Below are 18,468 nucleotides of genomic sequence, written 5' to 3' on the forward strand. Positions count from 1 at the left end.
GATTGTGCAATGTATATTTCTCTGATCATTCCATACATGGTGCTGATGCCGAGAGGGTGCTGATGCCCAGAGGGCGCTGATCGGTCACTTTGGGATGTCTGGGGAGTGTTCCTTGTGCGCCTTAATTACTACTACTATACCTCTGTGTCTTACTTCATTGATCGCAGTAAACGCATCTAAGCCTTATCTGAACTTATGCTAGATATACAAGTATATGAAGTCGGCTACAGATTTCTACTTATGAATATAGTTCTCAATAAAATATCGAGCTGACGAACACTGCTATGAATATTGCTACGATTGATTGGAATAATTGGAAGTTGGGTTGCAGAGTTGCCGCTCCGGATTTGGAATGATTCCGGAATCATTCCAGATTTAGCAGAACCAGGAATGGAATTTGAATGGAATGGCGGAAACTGCCCTAGGAAGGGGAATGGAATGGTCTGGGTTCCCCCGGTGGCAGGTTTGGTTTCAACGTGCTGGGTTCTGCCCTCGCACCCTTTGCATCGCACCTGCACACGGTCGAGACTGAAATAACCTCGTCTTTATGCTTTTTCCGTGCTTGGTAACGTCAATCTCCTCTAGCACTGCTGGACTTGCGTACGGTTACCGATCCTTTCCTTTTATGGGGAGAATTCACGGAATGGAATTTGGTTGTCAAACCGATCCAGGAGTGGGAGCTGAACTGACCGGAATTATCGCAAATCTCCATTCCTCTGAATGGAATTGTTTGTTTCACCGTGTCCATATTTCTTGAGAACACACGATACCGCCCTACGGTAGTTTCATCTCCTCCGGTGGCGTTCTCCCAACAGAAGGAAGAGTTGCACGTGTTCCGTTCCAACTTCATTCGGAGGAATGGAGATTTGCGATAATTCCTTTCAATTCCTCGAAATATGGTATGGTATAAGGTATGGTAAGGTAAGGTATGGTATGGATTTGCGATAATTCTTTTCAATTCTCGAAATGGTCAAAGGGATGGTCAGTTCCCACTCCTGGAACTGGCTTGGCAACCAATTCCATTCCATTCCCAATTGCCATTAGTTGCCACTGCGAGAACCATATGGGTGGTGGACAGGACTGGACTGGTGAACATTTGCTACGCTTGAAACAGAAGGGACACGAAAGTACAAGTCAGGTCAATACAAGTACGCGAAGAGCAGCACGTCCCAAGTAAAGGTTGCTTGTCGTGCTTTAGATTTCGAACTTTCATGCCGCAATCAGCTACGACCACGAATTACGTAATTGCTAATTTGTAATAATGTGTGGACTAATGTGTGGGTAGGGGGCAGTTTCTCACAGCGTCGTTTTCCCAGGAGCCCACGACACAATGAGCGGATATACCGTGGCCACCCCAAGCCCCTACCTGGAGCAGTTTCATTGCTATAGCACAGCACGTATAGCTATAGCAGATGGGTTAAGTTTGTACACGCGTGGTTTGTGAATTTCTTCGTATAGCCGTTTTGATTTGCTTTAGGAGTCGTTGAGACGCTTCCAAGAAGCGAAGCAGCGAAGGAGAGCCACACCTCCAACTCTCTGTAAATTGAGAGATACTTCCTCCTTCTTGCAAGTTTCGCTCTGAGATCAGTTCGGTTCATGTTCATGTTCAGGCATATTAGTTCGGTTCGGGCTTAGCTCCGCAGCAATGCGAAATGTCGGTTCGAATCGGTTCAGGAGAGTGAGCTTTGAGCTGACTGCCATTGGCTATAGAAGCAAGCCATCCTTACCATTCTGAAACAACAGAAATGTACTTTTTTGTTGTTGTTGCAGACACAGCAGTGGTTCGCAGCAACACTGCGTGTTAGATATACATTTCAGGTGCAACGCTGCGTTACCTACTGCCCATGTTCACTCATCGTATACATCCATTACATCCTGCTCAGGGACTGGCCGTTAGTTTCGCAGCTCAGAATGAAAACTTTGGGTTCCTGGACGACAAATATTACGTACAAGGCAGCGTGCAATTGTAAAAAGGAATAAGCGCAATAGCTGCGAGGAGCAAATACCTCGCGCACTTGGTTAGCAGTTTTGTTTTGTCCAGTACCGGTTTCGAGTTAGCTTTGCAACACGGCTCAATCCACCATGTATATCGTAGTGTCTCTCACAACACACACACTACGTCTGGACCGTTCCGTGAACCGGTAACCGCCTAAATTTATTTCGGTTCAGTTGCGGTTCGGTTCAACGCGAGAAAAACGACGTTTTGGTTCGCTTCAATTCCGGGTCAGCAAAAATAGGGGATTTTAGCGGTTTTCGGTTCGGGTTCAGTTTCGTTTCCGATCCCTGGTTTCGCTCCGTCTAGAGTCACTAAATAAGCTACGCTTCAGAGTATCGACACTGTGCCGCCATGTTGTTTCGGATGACCTCCAGCGACATCCATTTAGCGCTCTTCGAAGTGTTGTCTTCTTCCACTGCTGAACTTCACCTTCTTCTATTTCTACTGCCAAAATAGAGGTGGGGCTGGAGGTCATCCGAAACAACATGGCGGCTCAGTGTCGTTACTCTGAAGCGTAGCTTATTTAGTGACTCTAGCTCCGTCGTAACCTCGACAGATTTGTTCATGGAACAGCACGGACGAAACCACTATCGTCATCAAGGTCAAAGTGAAGAAGAGACACGAAGCCACGAGCCATGGAAGCAGCAGAGCCGTTAGTCTTGTATGTTTAGTCCAACTTATTGGTCATCATGCGGACGCAAAGCAGCGACAAGCAAAGGCAAGGTACTTGTTCCATGTCTGTTAGTTACCCTTTAATGCTGCTTTCAACACACAATTGTTTCGTTTCTAGTTGATTTCTCAGCGAACCATCGCGACAGTAAGTATGGAATGAAGCACGAAATTTGGGCTTTACGAATTACGGCTTTTAAAGGGACAGTCGCAACCGTTTCCTTCAATGGCATCGTTTCCATATAGCAGTGCGCCTGGCCATATACAGAGTCTTAAAAATATAAGAATTACAAAATTATGTGGTCCGGAATTTTTTTAATACGCATTCCATTATAACACCATCTGAACCTAGCACGCTAAGCCTAACGGCTTCGGATGGGTGACCTTGCGTGAGGTATGAGCCTTGGCTTTGGTCAGGTAAGCGCATTTTAGTTAGGTTAGGTCAGGATAGGTTACACAGATTGGGGAGGTCTGGGGGGGGAGGAGAGGCCAAGGTTCTTGTTTCTGTCTAAAGATCGCTCCGTTCGAGAATTTCTGTCCTCAGGATAGCTTATAGCTGGGGAGTGACTTCTTCGGGTTAAATGCCTCCCTCAGATTGGGGGCGGGGGTAAAAATCGGGCGCTATTTTTAAATCGGTAATTCGGGGAGAAATTGAGAGATAATTGTGCCTCCGCGTGGTATCGCCGTCGGATGTTTTTGTTTCCTTTCCGAATATGTCTTTTTTTGTTCTTTTGTTGTTGTTCTTTTTTGTTTCCGTTTTTGTTTTCGTTTTTTGCGGGATCGTGACCTTCGGTAATCCCTGAAGGCATTGTGTTTCCACATATGTTTATACTGCATGTGTTACATGTGGCAACCTTTGTTAGTCTTCCGTGGAAACTTCCGTGGATTTCATAGTGACTGGAATTGGGTTTAATCTGAACTGGTAGGGGGTCAGTTCGAGGTGGAATAACGGGGCGGAATCGGGTTTAACCCAAAAATGTCACTCCCTATTATGGTCGACATGTCAACATGTACCAGCACTATTAAGTTCTCTTATAGGCCTGGAACAGAAAAAGAAGGCTTCAGCAAAGGTGCTCACTACACTTTTTCCAAGGGTAAGTCGTCTATAGTGAAATCCTCTCACGCTGTCCTGAGGCAGTCTTGGGGAGACCTTCTGCGCGGATGGTCAGCTCACCAACTACAGCCGTTCACGCTGTGATTGGCGGGATTACGCGTGACACGTCATTTTCAGTAGATCGACAACTCCTTCTGGGCTCGACAAGGCCCTGATTGGTACGAAGCGTGACGCAACCCATAGGATGAACTCCGAACGCTGCAGTTATCATATCGCTCCGGCTTCGAATTGCAGCCACGGGCTTTCTACGTTGCAAATTGGCTTATGTGTACGGTGTAAGGAGGGTGAGGGGGCACGGAGCAGGCCTTGTTAATGCTCCAGATGGAATCGGGATGCTCTTTGTGTGTGTGAATGCTTAAATGGGCGACCAAAGCTTCGTTGACAAAGGAATTGTGTGTTTCAGATTCCAAAAGTAACGACTGTGCTGTTGGAGTTCTTCATGAAACGCGAGAGCAAAGTGTCCCTCTTCCGCGACCCCCTGTCTCACTTCTGCCAAGAGCAAGTCGTCCTAGCTGCTCAAGACTGCCTGCAGAAGCTCACTCGACAAGTGATCACCTACCAGGACATCCGGGACATGATTGAGAACCTTATTGGACTTCATAATCTGGTAGGGACACGATCGGAGGAACGATACTATCGTAAGCCGTAAAACGATCAGCCACAGACCAAGTCTCAGACGGGAGTAGTAGTTGAGGCCATCAAGGGACGGACACAACACTGTCGACTCAGTGTGTTCGTCATACCATGTTCCATTACCCCAGCTACTCCTACGTTGCACGAGAAAGATGGCACGAAGGTGTGCGACTGGCAACAGTGTCCAGGGCGAGTGCATGATCCGGTGTTAACATGTTGTAGCAGGTAGCGCCTCCAACCGAAGATCAGTGGGTTCGAGTCCCTCTTCTGATGCATTTCCATCAACTATCTATCTTTAATCGAAGGCTTTTGTGCTGAGGACGGCGTGCATACAAAACAGTCTAGGGCTGTTCTCACCTATACGTTTTATGGAAGGCCATCGGCGACGGAATCAAGTTCAGTCTGGATTTTTGGCCTAGCTGGCGAATTCAGGTGGTCATCTCGTGGCATCTTTTTCTGGCAGTCGAAAAGTAATGTTCACTTGGTCAACGCGCAGCAGTTTCGTACGTTGGCGTGGCGCTTTCCGAGCGTCAGGAATTTCCCAGCTACCACTTTTTCACCCCGGCCTTGATATAACTGGGCAGTGGGTTGCCCAACTATATCCGGTGTCGTCACATCCGCACTGCAAGTGTGGAGAGGGTCCGCGTTGGCCCGAACGTCGAAGTTAGCAGACGACAAAGACGAGCGACCGCGGTGCCCCTAGCGTGATCCAAACTAGAGCCCTGCGCGGATTAGATTTTTGGCATCGTCACCGACCCGCATCCGAATTGCATCTGCAGCATACACAACAGTTTATATTCGCATCCGATCCGTAAAATCCGCACGTTTCGTTTATAATTTCGGATGCCTCCATGCTGTTGCGGAGGGACTCACGATGACAAGCAAAGGTAAACCTTTCAACAGCCTTTCAACAAACGCGATACGGAGAGACTTTTGGAACTCTACCTTGGCCGTGCATGGTCAGAGCCTTGAAGGTGAACCCGGGCATGCACTCGCTGTCGACGCGCAATACAAATAAATTGCTGGTGGAAAAACTACAGCATGTGGTATATCCGCATCCGATCCGCTGCCTTCGCATCCGCATCTAATCTGCATCCGACCTCGAACAATCCTCATCCGATCCGCACACCGCAGAAAGTGCTGAAGTTTCATTCGAATCCACAAAGAAGTATCTTGCAGATATCCACTTCTATTCGCGGATGGTGCAGGGCTCTAATCCAAGCAACTAAAACCGCTAGATTCCCAGCACTCATGTTCGGGTGGCAATGGTCCCGTGATCCAGGGTGGGCGCCTGACCAGCAATTCCCGAGCACTGGGCCATGTTGTCACGAAATGACCACCCGAATTCGCCACAAGGACTCGTGGATTGAAAGATATCATTTTCCTTAAAGAAGGAGTAGGATGGTCAACATTAACTGGTGTTCTTTTGTTCGCGAACGATGCAGTGCCTCAAGAGAGCGGCAGTAACGGCTAAGGAACTGGGAACTACTATTCGTAAACTAACCATCATTGTGGGCGAACTGGCCACGTCATTGGAGAAGATCTGCGAAGTCAGTGTCACCGACTGGATGGCGATCGGGGATGGCGTTGTTTCGAAGACAGTAAATGTGAGAGCTCAATGTGTTGCGATTTAGGGCCCCTGTATGATGTTACATAAACGGAAGTCATCTCATAACCCACACATAGAACGTCATTGATACAAACGACGTAAAGTAACGCGCAAAAAAACTGTGGTAGCTTTGGTCTTGGGTAGAGATGCCAAGCTCCAGAAAAAAAAAAAACGGTAATTTTGAGAAAACAAGATCTTCGTTTTTTTTCTCGTCTCCGCAAAAACTGACCAAAATTTCTAGGCGACAAGATTCGAAAATGTAAATTTTTGTGCCTCGATGTGTTCCAACCCGCCAACAGTGCCTTAGGTGCCTCTAATCCGCCAACAACCACCAACTTAGAGCTCAGTCTGGCTGCTCCAAGCGATCGCCATCGCTTCCACATAATGTTCTGGTGGGAGCGGATGGGTTGTTCCAATTACCTGTCGCTGAGTAGACAGCAGTCTCATGGGATGCTCTGCTCTGCATTTATGCCTCGAGGGTGAACACTACTAAAGTTTCTACCTCATTGTATGCTGTGGTGTGGCCGGCAATTCTTCGACTCAGCAGTAACCGCGTTTGTTTCCATTTCTTCCAATTTTTCGGGAAAAAAATTCAAAAATGTGTTTTTTTTTCGAGCGATTCAAAATTTCTGGAAATTTTGCATCTCTGCTCTTGGGACCAAAACTACACGTACGCTATATCTTTCTGAATGCTGTTAAGCCCAGTTTTGATTTTTACGCTGGTTGTCAGGTGAGCATGGAGGATATCCCGTCATACACAAAGTTTATACCGAAGATGAAGGAATTCAAAGCTATCAAACTCTTAGGAGCTGGCGGTTTCGGGTAAGCGTTTTCGCCCCGTTAATAATGAAAGAAATTACCGTCGAACGTTAACCTGTTTCAGTGCCGTCTACAAGGCCCTGTTTCTACCAGTCAATTTCACCTGCACCGTCAAACTAGTGGCCCTCGATCGCTTTTCGAGGCATAAGCAAGCCTGCATAGACAAAGTTGTGGCTTCCGTCATTCGAAGCCCATTTCTCGTCAAGTATTACTGTTGCTTCTGCACAAAGGTCTGACACCTGTTCCTTCCCCGCTATTACTGCGTACTCAGTGTCTCTCTTATCTCTCTCTGTGTGTGCGTTTGCCTGGGGTTCCCTCCGTGCCCTCCTTGGACGAGAAGTTGCTTGGTGGACTTTATAGGTATAGGGAATGACTTTTTCGGGTTAAACCCGATTCCTCCCAGTTATTCCCCCGAACTGACCTCCAACCAATTCGGGTTAAACTCGATTTCTCCCCGAATTCCAGTCACTATGAAATCCTCAAGTGACGTTTCCACTGAAGATGAACAAAGGTCGCCACGTGTAACGCATGGAAGAATGGGTCACTTACGTTCCCAGGAATACACACACACTCTTAAAAATGAACTTCACCGCATAGCACGCTCCGAGCCAACCATCATCTAGAATGATATCGTTAGCTGCCCTGATTTGTTGAAAACGGAAGGCGTAAGCCTTTTTTCTGACACTTAGGCTGTTCGTAATTGTCACAAAAAAAGGCGTACGCCTCCCGTTTTCAACAAGTCAGGGCAGATAACGATGTCATTCGAGATGATGGTTGGCTCGGAGCGTGCTACGCAGTAAAGTTCATTTTTAAGAGTACATGCGTGTCAACACTGTCTATGCCTTCGGGGATTACCGCTGAAAGGTCACGATCCCACAAAAAATCAGGAGATTAGGAAAGGAGTTAATAGACAAGAGGAGAACCAAAAACACCTGATAACACCCAAAGGCACGCACAATTATCGCCCGATTTCTCCCCGAATTGACGTGGTATAAAAATAGCGCAATAGCAATAAAAAACTTTTACCCCCCCCCCCCCGAATCTGAGAACGGCGTTTAACCCGAAAAAGTCACTTCCTATATGAATAGGTCATTTTTGTGAACGGAATTGGGGAAGATATTTTGTACAGGGGTTCCCGGTAGACATTAAGCTGGTTTCGGATCAAGGCCTAAAAATGTCATTTGCCCACTTTATCGGATACGAACAAAATTAGGATTGGCGTCGTTTGGTCTACGTAGGATGCGTATGTAACAATGATGGAGTTTATCGGCGGCGTCGACCTCATGCGCGTGGTGACCAAGGCCAACTACATGCCCATAGACCAGGTACAGGTCATCATGGCCCAGGTCATCCTAGCCCTTGAACATCTGCACCTGCGCGGTTTCCTTCACAGGGACGTCAAAGTGTCCAAGTAAGATCGTTCATAACATTCCCCTGTTAGCACCGCGAAGCAACTTTGGCTATGAGGTAGGTGGAAAGAAGGCAGCAGAAAAAAGGGAGAGGGACAGAGAGGGAGAAATAAATCTTCTTGCAACACCTGCATATTCGAGACTGGATCGACCACGGGGTGTCTGTTTTCAGGCAAGCGTGCCGCGAGCAGTTCATGCGCAGTACAAAATCAAATTTTTTGTCACGAAATTACCGCTTCACCGTGTTTGCCTTCGTCGCCATTTTGGGTGGCAGGCAGATGTCACGGTGGCCCCCGTGGTGAAAAGCAGACCAATGATAGGCGTGCAACTATGATTGACTTTTTTTTAGGTTCCTCCCATAGGCGACTCTTTTAATGCACGGCTCTACGGCCATACACTCTAAATCTTTTCACACCTTTAAAGGTGTAACAACGTGCATGGCGCACGCCTTTTTAGGTGTAATTTTGGTAACATCATAATGGAGCACGGTTTCGCACAAATTTTCTTTACTCGAGTGTTGTCTGTCCTCCAAAAATATAGTCTTGCAACATCTCAACATTGTTCAACAGTATTGTAGGCACTTGCGCGTGCTCGATTATCGATAGCGATGCATATATGCATTAGCTCGTACCTACGATATCCAAGACATAATGAAAGCAAGATTTGCACTGACACTTGATCTTTAGTAATGCTTTCCGAATTTTGTAAAATATCATACTGGAGATGCAATGTTACGCGACCAGATTGAATGTGCATAGCGCACACCTTTAAAGGTGTGAAAAAGTTTACAGTGTACAGTCAGGAACTTCACACTAGGGCGGCAACTCAAGGGGGAAATCATGGGTGATTTTCGTTCGCACAAGACACGTGAACACTCTAAACTATCATCATAAGATTGGTACTGGCGTGTTCTCTTAGCTTTTCTCTAATCAATGACGTATTTTTTAGAGGACAAGGTTGAGCCGTTGATTTTTAATAAATTAAAGTTTGGTGCGTCTCGTAAATGTGCCGCCATCTCGATAGAGTGTCGCGCACTAAAATATTTGCGAATTCGAGCTCAATACAAATCAACGGATAGTCCTGGAATTCTACAAAATGTGTCATCGACAAGGGCAAAGCAAGGAGAACATGCCAGTATTTGTTTTGACGATATTTACGCCGTTTCTGAGCGCTGTGCAAACAAACATTCTCTATTGTCTTGCGCAGAAGTGATTCCCCCTTAAAGTAGAGTATATTGTCTCTATTGTATTAGTGTTATTGCCCTTTCAGCATGATGATCATTCCCGGAGGACGAGTGAAGGTCATTGATTTCGACACTAACAAGGTGTGCCTCGGACATTGTAAGCATGCATACTTTTATAGCTCACGAGACTTTATATGGTTGTTTAGAGCTTAGTGCTTCTAAACGGCCAATTCGATCTGGATCGAGTATTTGAGTCTACAACAGAGCAATAAAACATCAGACTGGGATACAGTCTGGGCACCACCACCATGTCTATCCACCAGCGAAAGAGAATATACGTACGCTATCGCAGGTGCGTACGTAAGGGATGCCGCTGATGTTTCCGCGCCCGCCCATGACAGAAAAAGAGGGCTTCAGGCAGTGCGCAGTTCCACCAACGCTATCCCTTGCGTACGCAAAGGCGATTGCGTACGGTGTACTAAAACTCGCTAATGATGCTCCAGTTCCGTGCCTGGCGGAAGTCGCTGCGTACGCCCTGCAAGCTTTAGAGGGTAGGCCCGTCACTGTTGCTTTTCACGCAGGATGTCCAAGAGACGAGAGCACTTTGTTGCGGTCCATTCGAGCTATCGCGGCAGATCATGGAAGAGCGCTCCGTCGTTTAGCGAGGGGGGTAATATCGAAACTGGCTTGCCGTTGTTCGCCACACGCATCGCCACGAATATAACAAAACAAAAAAAAAGAGAGAAACAGCGGACCCCTAAGCAGCAGTGCTTATGCACTCGGGATTGACCAGTGAAATACGCCATAACTACCGTAATTTCACGCGTATTAGCCGCGGTTTACGCGCGATTCTTTTTTTTTTTTTCTCACGGGCGCTCTACGACTTATCTGACGACTATTTTTTCCTGGTATTTTCCCCATACACCGATTTTAACGAAAGGGCCGACAGTGTCTCAGCACTGCCCTGCCGATGTACGAACAATGCGTAAAAGGGACCGTCGGCGTCCTGAGGGACGGGTCCACATTCGAGTAGATTGATCTTCCTGGTGCATTCCCCCAACCAGCTTTAACGAAAGGGGTGACAGTGATTCACGTCTTCTGGAAGACCACTGACCCATCAGTCCATGAAAACGCCCAACAAGGGCACTATCCGATCTTGGTAGAACTCTAGAACTGACCTACTCTGTTTTACACTATGCCGATCCCGGAGTATGGAGGACCACAGGGTTTATGGCCTTCTCTATTGTCTCCTTTTGTCGCACAAATCAGTCGTCTCGTATTGCCCGCGGCTTATCTGCGGGTGCGGCTTATCTGCCAGAAAATTTTCAAAACGTCCCTAAAAACGCGTCCTGCGGCTTATCTGTGGTGCGGCTTATACGCGTGAAATTACGATATATGGGAAATATCATTAATTCTGTGGGTGCTGAGGGGCACAGCTTTCACTCTCGATCTCTAGTGGATCTCTCTAGAGCTCTTGCGAGGACATGTGTACAAAAGCCATTGACCGCAAATTGTTCCTCTCCAGTCTCGAAGCGGATAGTAAAAGCATACTTCGCCAGGACAGCTTTCGAGTTCCACGACGGCGAATCAGCGGGGACTATCCCGTACATGGCACCGGAGATTCTCAAACGGAGGCCTTATGGTGAGCGGATGACTCTCTCTATCTCTCTATCTGGACCCCTGGAGTATGGACCCCTTTTCAAGTGCAAGTTTTTCGCCAGGTCGTGCGTGCGACTGGTGGTCCACAGGCATCGTGTTCTACAAGCTGGTGACTGGAAGGGTTCCCTTCAGGGGAAAGACAAAAAATCTGCTCCGAGATCGAATTATTGGAGGTAGGGAGCTCTTGTGTCTCATATTTGTTCTTCGCACTTATTGGCACTTCGCTAACTCAGTGTACACACTTAAAAGTGAACTTCACCGCATAGCACGTCTTTATCGGGAGGGGGGGTCGAAAAAATGGAAACAAACCCGGTTACTGCTGAGTCGAAGCATTGCCGATCAAGCCACAGCATACAGTGAGCTAGAAACTTTAGTAGCGTCCACCCTCTAGGCATAAATGCGTTGCAGAGCATCCCATGAGACTGGTGTCTACTCAGCGATAGGTAATTGGAACAACCCGTCCACTCCGTCCAGAACTCCGACATTATGTGAACGCGATGACGATCGCTTGGAGCAGCCAGACGGAGCTCTAAGTTGGTGGTTGTTGGCGGATTATAGGCACCTAAGGCACTGTTGGCGAATTGGAACGCATCGAAGGCACGAAAATCCGCTTTCGTCGCCTAGAAATTTCGGGCAATTTTTCCGGAGACGAGAAAAAAAACGAAAATTTCCCGGTTTTTTCCTGGGCTTTGCATCTCTCGTTCCTCTGGGCTCTTCCTAAAAATACTTCAACGGTGCACAACCGTGGATAACGTTTCTTTTTGTTTGGATGGAGCTTATGGAATTTATATGGTATAGGTCTAATTCCAAGTTAACCGACGTAGCCCCGCTGAAATGGCCCAGGGTGGAAGAGCACCCTCACTCTGCAACTCCAGAAGCCAAAGACTTTGTATACAAGCTCCTGCGAAAGAACCCCATCGAACGCCTCGGCTCTCGGCACTACCAGGACTTGAAAGTGCATCCCTTCTTCTGCGGGTTCAACTGGAAGAATTTGAGCACCGCCAAGATAATATGCGATATCCCGGCCATAGCCGAAGTGATGGGGGCCCCGCCATGCGTCACGGAAGAGCTGGCCGAGAAACGACGCAAGCAAGCGGCGAAACGTGAAGAACAGGACGATGGGAAGAAGGAGGAGCAGTTGTGTAAGTTAGGTTATAAGTAGAGCTGAACGCGGGTGCGGGTATACCCGCGGGTACCTGCAGTTACCCGCACATCGTCACGATCTGCGGGTAGGAATTCGCGATCGCTGCGGGTAGCGGGTAATCGAGAAGGCACGAGACTTTCTATTTTTGATTTTTTTTCTCCCGGAAATTTTGGGCAATTTTTCCGGAGACGAGGAAAGAAAACGAAAAAAGTTTTTTTTTTTTTTTCAAAATTTCCGGCGGGTTTTTTTGTTTTGTTTTTTTCGGGTCTTCGTATCTCTAGGTGAGCCTATAGGGCCAAGCAAAAGCTAACGCCAACTCTAACGCTAGAAGGCGCCCGAGAATTTGTCGTTATTTCCTCTCCAGCTGCGGGAGCAAGTACCAATACTAAGAAGAAGAAGCTTCAGAAAATCGAAGACATGGTGGACATGGAACCTGACCTTCAGAAGCCTCTGTACACGTACGCGTCGGCGAGCTTCAAGAAACTAACCGTTACGGTGAGCTTCACACTTTCCGTAAGGCTGCGCAAGAGGTACACTCTTAAAAATGAACTTCACCGCATAGCACGCTGGTAAGCAACCATCATCCCGAATGGTATCGTTATCTGCCCTGATTTGTTGAAAACGGGAGTTTGACATCAGAGTCGCCGTTGCACCGCCCAAAAAGCCTGAATCCAAGCGAAATCCGCTTATCAGCCAGCAGACAGGCGCCATTTTGATGCAGTCCACCGGCTAGTCCACAGGTGCTCTTGTCGCGCTCAATACAATCTACCACAATCGCCGGCTTATGACCTACAGGAGCCTGTGTTAAGAGACGGGGGGGGGGGGGGGGCTTTGTTACCAAACTGAAAGGATTCAAGGACGAAGGGTTCCCGAAGGACGCGACACGCAAGTGTCTTCCCCATTGCATCATGAAGTGCGCTTTGCATCAACATGGCGTCGGCGACTGGCTGACAACTGGACAAAAGGGCACATCGAGGGAGGTCGTTCAGCCGTGACGTCACATGACGCGGTATAAGTTAGGCTCCTCTCTCTCTATATATATATAAACACCTCTGCACCTTGACATCCGCGGGATGCTCTGCTGGACAATACATGGGTTATCGCGCAACAATCACACACGCTTATCTGTCCCACAGGGAGCATAATGTTAGCAGTCTTTGACCCTCAAATGGGGGTGATACCGGTGTGGTGCGGAAACAAGATGGGTAGAAATGGGTAGAAAATCGCACCTTCACCAGCTCGCTTGCTTCCTAGCCATTCTTTCACGTCAACCTTCTTTCTGCGGCACCGCCCTATTCTGAACGTACACGCCATCCCCATACATTGTTTGTTCGCCTATCACGGACGGAGTATCATAAAAACTCGCCCCTGTTGTCAGGTGTACGGGATTGGAACATGCTTCCGTCAGACGTTTTCCAAGGCGGCGGACAAGCACGATTTGTTAACATGCGCGAGGAGCTGTATCTCTTTTAATGTATTACGCATGTGCGTACAAATAATTAAGTATGCTGTGTTGTTTCTCGAAATAGGTTGTAAGTATGAAAGAATGTTCGTTTTTTGTTCTCTTAGTGACCTTTGTTACTGTGCAATTGCCCTCTTTTGGTGTAACCCTCCCCCCTTATTTAATGCCTTACGGCGTTTAAAGGGACTACGAAACGATTTTTTTCTTCGTTTCGTTCGAAAGAAGACATTTTTCTGAGTCTAGAACCGAAATTTTACTTTCGTCGCGCGAGCGGACTTCTCGGGAGCGAATTTAAACGGAGCGGCGAAGGGAGGACAGCTGGCGCCGCGCCGTGACGAGCTGCCGAGCGGAGACACAACGGGTAACTTGACGCGACCACGGCCGGCTCAGCAACACGTCATCGTGACGTGTTGCCGAGCCGAGGAATCCCGCCAGGAGCATGCGCCGTAGGATCCCGCGTATGCGTTCATCGGGAGTGGAAATCTCCATGAGAGCAGCTTTCGCGCGATCGGCAGATTTCGGCAGTGGCGGCAGCCACAGCGCGAGCTCGCGGCATTACTTGCCATTGTGCAACACCGGTGACGTAACGGGGAACCGAAGAGCGGTCCGTACAGTTACACCATCGGCAGGGAAATATGCGCGGGAGAGGAGGAACGCGGAAGAGACATTTCCAGCGCGCGCTCCTCGCAGAGTGGAGCGATTTCGTCCGGAAAAATTTGTGGCATATTAGTTTCTCTGCGGGAAGAACAGTTTCCATCGAAAAAAAGTATGGGGGTTCGGGAAATTTCATAGTCCCTTTAAGGTAATAAAACGAAACGAAACGAAACGAAACCCTGTTTCAAACAGATAGAGAGCGAGAACTTGGTTGCCATGGACGACAACTTCATGAACAGCACAGAGAACGAGTCCTCCGAGATCGACTACCGTAAGCCCTCGTCTGGGGACAGCATCATGGGTGCAGGGGCTCTGTCAGGTACTTTCCTGTCCCGTTCAAACTTTTTTTGTTTTTTCGACAGTTTTTTTCTTTCTTTCTTTCTTTTTTATAGTTACCGCAGCGACGAGCGAAACACACACCGTGCGCTCCTCCGAAAAGCTTGACGTCATCCTGTTTCGAAGACGAAGTCTCGGAAAGTTCTGGAGCTTTGGAGTAAACCTGGAGCGCGTCATGGGAGAAGGCGAGAGGTACTTCTATATGGTCGAGGTACGACATTGGCTTTGAGACTGTACTGGAATGTCTAGCTAATCCTCAACTACAGTGAACCCTCGTTAATATGACAATTCCGCATTATGACCAGAATTTTCGGGAACGACCGTGGTCATAATAACGAGGGTTCACTGTGTACATCCATGGGTCTATGGAGCAGGGCGCAGCCCTTCTTTTGAGCCAGCGAGGAAGTGACACTTAACGCGGCTCAAAACCTCGTTTCATTCGTAAAGAATTCTACCAGCAGCTATAATGCACCATATTTTCGCTGCGCGGTGTGTTGTCACTATGCAATCAAATTTACAAAATCACCCGAACAGAGCAGTCATCGGCATAGGCCCGATCTACTCTATCGACATCAGCCAGGCCTGCGTGGTGAGGTAAGCTCTCACTGGCCAACGAAAATGGGTCTGCTCCTGTTCCATCGTAAAGGCCCACGTAATTTGTTGCGCAAAATGCCTCGGCCAAAAACGAAAAATGTGGAGGGAGCATTTCACTTCTACACAGCTACCGCAGCACTCGTGCGGTCACCAGAACAAGTAACGTTTTTAGTGTCCGCACACGTAATTGCATTAAAGCGAAAGTTGGCAGTTGACGACCGCCACCCGATGACAATGTCTGGAATTCCTTGTGACTTGCGTACGTGACAGAGCGTCAAGCGTGGCAGTCCAGCTCAACGGTCCCAACTTCTTCTGGGCGACGTGGTCGTTGCCGTCAACGGCACGCAAGTCGCCACCCTGGCACTCGGTCAAGTGAAGAGACTGCTCAACTCCTCTGGAGATCAGCTCATTATCACTGTGCTGTCATCGAGCGCTATTCGAATACTTAACACGAGGTAAGTGCACGTCGATCCAACTGTTCGCGCGCTTCAAATCAGAACCACCCTCTCAGTACTCGAGCGTTTACTGCTACTATTTACAGTGAACCCTCGTTAATATGACCCCCGATAGTCTGACATACGCGCTTTACGACCATACTGTTGGGGAACAATGCTGTGAAACCCCTGCAAATCTCTCCCGTTAATATGACAATTCCGCATTATGACCAAAATTTTAAGGAACGACCATGGTCATAATAACGAGGGTTCACTGTACCGTCGGAACATACGCGAGTGTGAACAGAAAGTGCTGGAATTATTACGGAACAAAGTAATTAAATAAAATGAACGTAAGCCCAGACGTTTCAGCGCATCGTCTACGGAGGTGGCGATGGAACCACGGACCTCCGACACCCTGCTACTAAATAAATACAGTGAACCCTCGATAATATGACCCCCGATAATCTGACATACGCGCTTTACGACCATACTCTTGGGGAACAATGCAGTGAAACCTCTGCAAATCCCCCCCCCCTCCGTTAATACGACAATTCCGCATTATGACCAAAATTTTCGGAAACGACCACGGTCATAATAACGAGGGCTCACTGTACACCAGACGACAGGTTAAGATGCGAGCGAGTGACGAATGAAAACGTACCGTCCTTCTGCAGGAGGGACATCCATGCCATCATATCTTCGGCAAGAAGTGAGACAATGACGCTGCTGTCTGTTCGCGGTGCCGTTTGCACGGGAAGCGGCAACGGCTTCGGTTTCAAGACGACTGAGGTGAAGACCTACAACGAACAGCAAAAGAGCCACATCAGATATCACGTTGTGCAGGTAGGATCTCAATTTAAAGACGGGTAATCTCGCAGCGAACGGCATTTTGTCAAAGGGCATGTAATAGAATGTACACTCTTAAAAATGAACTTCACCTCATAGCACGGTCCTAGCCAACCATTATCTCGAATGATATCGTTATCTGCCCTGATTTGTTGAAAACGGGGGGCGTACGCCATTTCTGTGACACTTATGCTGTTCATAATTGTCACAGAAAAGGCGTACGCCCCGTGTTTTCAACAAATCAGGGCAGATAACGATATCATTCGAGATAATGGTTGGCTAAGAGCGTGCTATGCGGTGAAGTTCATTTTTAAGAGTGTAGTCGATTGGTGTATGTCTCGAGTGGAAGCCACGCTCACAGGGATTGGCGGGAAGCGGCATTCGCTGCAGGAGAAACAAATATATATAGAGAGCTTAAGCTTTGAAGGAATAGATATTTAGCTTTTTTTTTTCCCCCGAAACCAGACTAAATTCATGAAGCGCTCCGAGCCTGAAGCCGTCGGGCGAAACAGTGTTTCGTGACTCGCTCTGTATTTTCGCTCAAAAGTGTCTCATAACTTTCGCTGCAAAGTGCCTAAAAATAGCCGCCGAAAGCTCAGGGTGAAAGCAGCAGGCTGAAGCGAGCTGACGTTCGAAGGGCTGCTGCAAGCAACGTTCTGTATAGAGACAAACAAAAAATATTGAAAAATAAGAACAGACAAAAGAAAGACAAAACGTTGTAAAGTGACCCGTACTACACGCAGTGAAGAATTACTTGAAAATGAACCGTTATGAAAAACAGCCTCATCTTATACTGAATTCAGTTAATCGGTCATTACCCAGGCTCTCTCTCTCTCTCTCTCTCTCTCTCCGTGTGAATCTGATGTGGCCATATTTAGGTTCGCAATGTGTTTCGTGTCGAATGGGCAATGATGCTACGAATACATAAGTCCAGGCCAACTAACGTTGCCTACCGTAATGAAAATCCACACGATCTCTTTTGCATGAAAAGGGGATGGGGAGCCCTCTAAATTCAAAGGCTTATCCCATTTTCCGACGCCCCTGCCGACGCGGAAGTTTCTTCCAGCAAGCCCAAATGCCTAAATTCTTCAAATTGTTATTAATTAATTAATTAATCAAATGGTAATTAACACTGAGGCTAAGGAAGTCAAAATACCTAACCCAGATACCCAAACTATCCTAACTATCTATGATAGTATCTGAGGAAGAAAATCAAAATGGGTAACTGAAAGTTCGCCAGACAGTGTCAAAAATTAGCCCAAATGGTTCCTAACGCTGCAAATTCATTTCAGAAATCAAACTGCCTACCTGCTATAGTATACCTAACGGGACCTGTCAGAATGCCTCCCAATATATACCCACGTTTCGTTTCAGAAAGTTATCAAGTTGAACGTGACGACTCCAGGCGTTACCATCTACCCCGGAGACATTTTGACGCACGTAGAAGACATTTCCGTAGAGTCTTTCACCCACGCCATCCTCAAGTCGACCTTAACCAAAGCTAAAGGCGAAGTGAGAATAACTATCGCCGCAATTTCTCCTTTGCGCAAGAAAAGGCCATCGTACACGAGACTCCACGAGACCGTCATAACCGACACCAACATGGACACACCATCTTCCGCTTTTGTTCGTGAAGGCAGAACCGACTACTGAGGTCCCAGTTGCCGATTGAAACTTCGCAATCATTATAGAGCGTTATATAATCTCACTCTCTGTGTCCAATTGTTTCATTTTAGAGAGTAATAGTCACCCGTCATCTGAGACGAAATGCATTCACACACTCACTACAACAACCCAATACAATACCAGACATAGCAACGACATAGCAGTGCCAGTCAGCCAGAGTGCCAATCACAACACGTGAGAACCTCCCCACCCCCCCTTAATTGGAAGTCTGATCTTTG

At 47.6% G+C, this 18,468-nt stretch overlaps 1 protein-coding gene across 5 annotated transcripts; it reads left to right on the forward strand.

Annotated features, from left to right (window-relative positions):
- Nucleotides 1-2,617: 2,617 nt before the first annotated feature.
- On the forward strand, nucleotides 2,618-18,272 carry LOC135369016 (microtubule-associated serine/threonine-protein kinase 4-like). 5 transcript variants are annotated; one of them, XM_064602611.1, is made up of 15 exons: nucleotides 2,618-2,719; nucleotides 2,787-2,813; nucleotides 3,704-3,759; nucleotides 4,183-4,386; nucleotides 8,079-8,251; nucleotides 9,519-9,589; nucleotides 10,958-11,074; nucleotides 11,154-11,264; nucleotides 11,916-12,233; nucleotides 12,600-12,730; nucleotides 14,544-14,670; nucleotides 14,744-14,898; nucleotides 15,552-15,736; nucleotides 16,393-16,561; nucleotides 17,939-18,272. In XM_064602611.1, exons 1-15 carry the CDS (start codon nucleotides 2,686-2,688, stop codon nucleotides 18,215-18,217), a joined length of 2,157 nt encoding a protein of 718 aa, XP_064458681.1. In that variant the 5' UTR covers nucleotides 2,618-2,685; the 3' UTR covers nucleotides 18,218-18,272. The 5 variants fall into 5 exon arrangements, with proteins under 5 accessions (XP_064458681.1, XP_064458684.1, XP_064458683.1 ...); XM_064602614.1 differs by lacking the exon at nucleotides 3,704-3,759; XM_064602613.1 differs by lacking the exon at nucleotides 2,787-2,813.
- Nucleotides 18,273-18,468: the final 196 nt, after the last annotated feature.

This window comes from Ornithodoros turicata, chromosome 9 (assembly GCF_037126465.1).
Source record: "Ornithodoros turicata isolate Travis chromosome 9, ASM3712646v1, whole genome shotgun sequence".
Lineage (NCBI taxonomy): Eukaryota > Metazoa > Arthropoda > Arachnida > Ixodida > Argasidae > Ornithodoros > Ornithodoros turicata.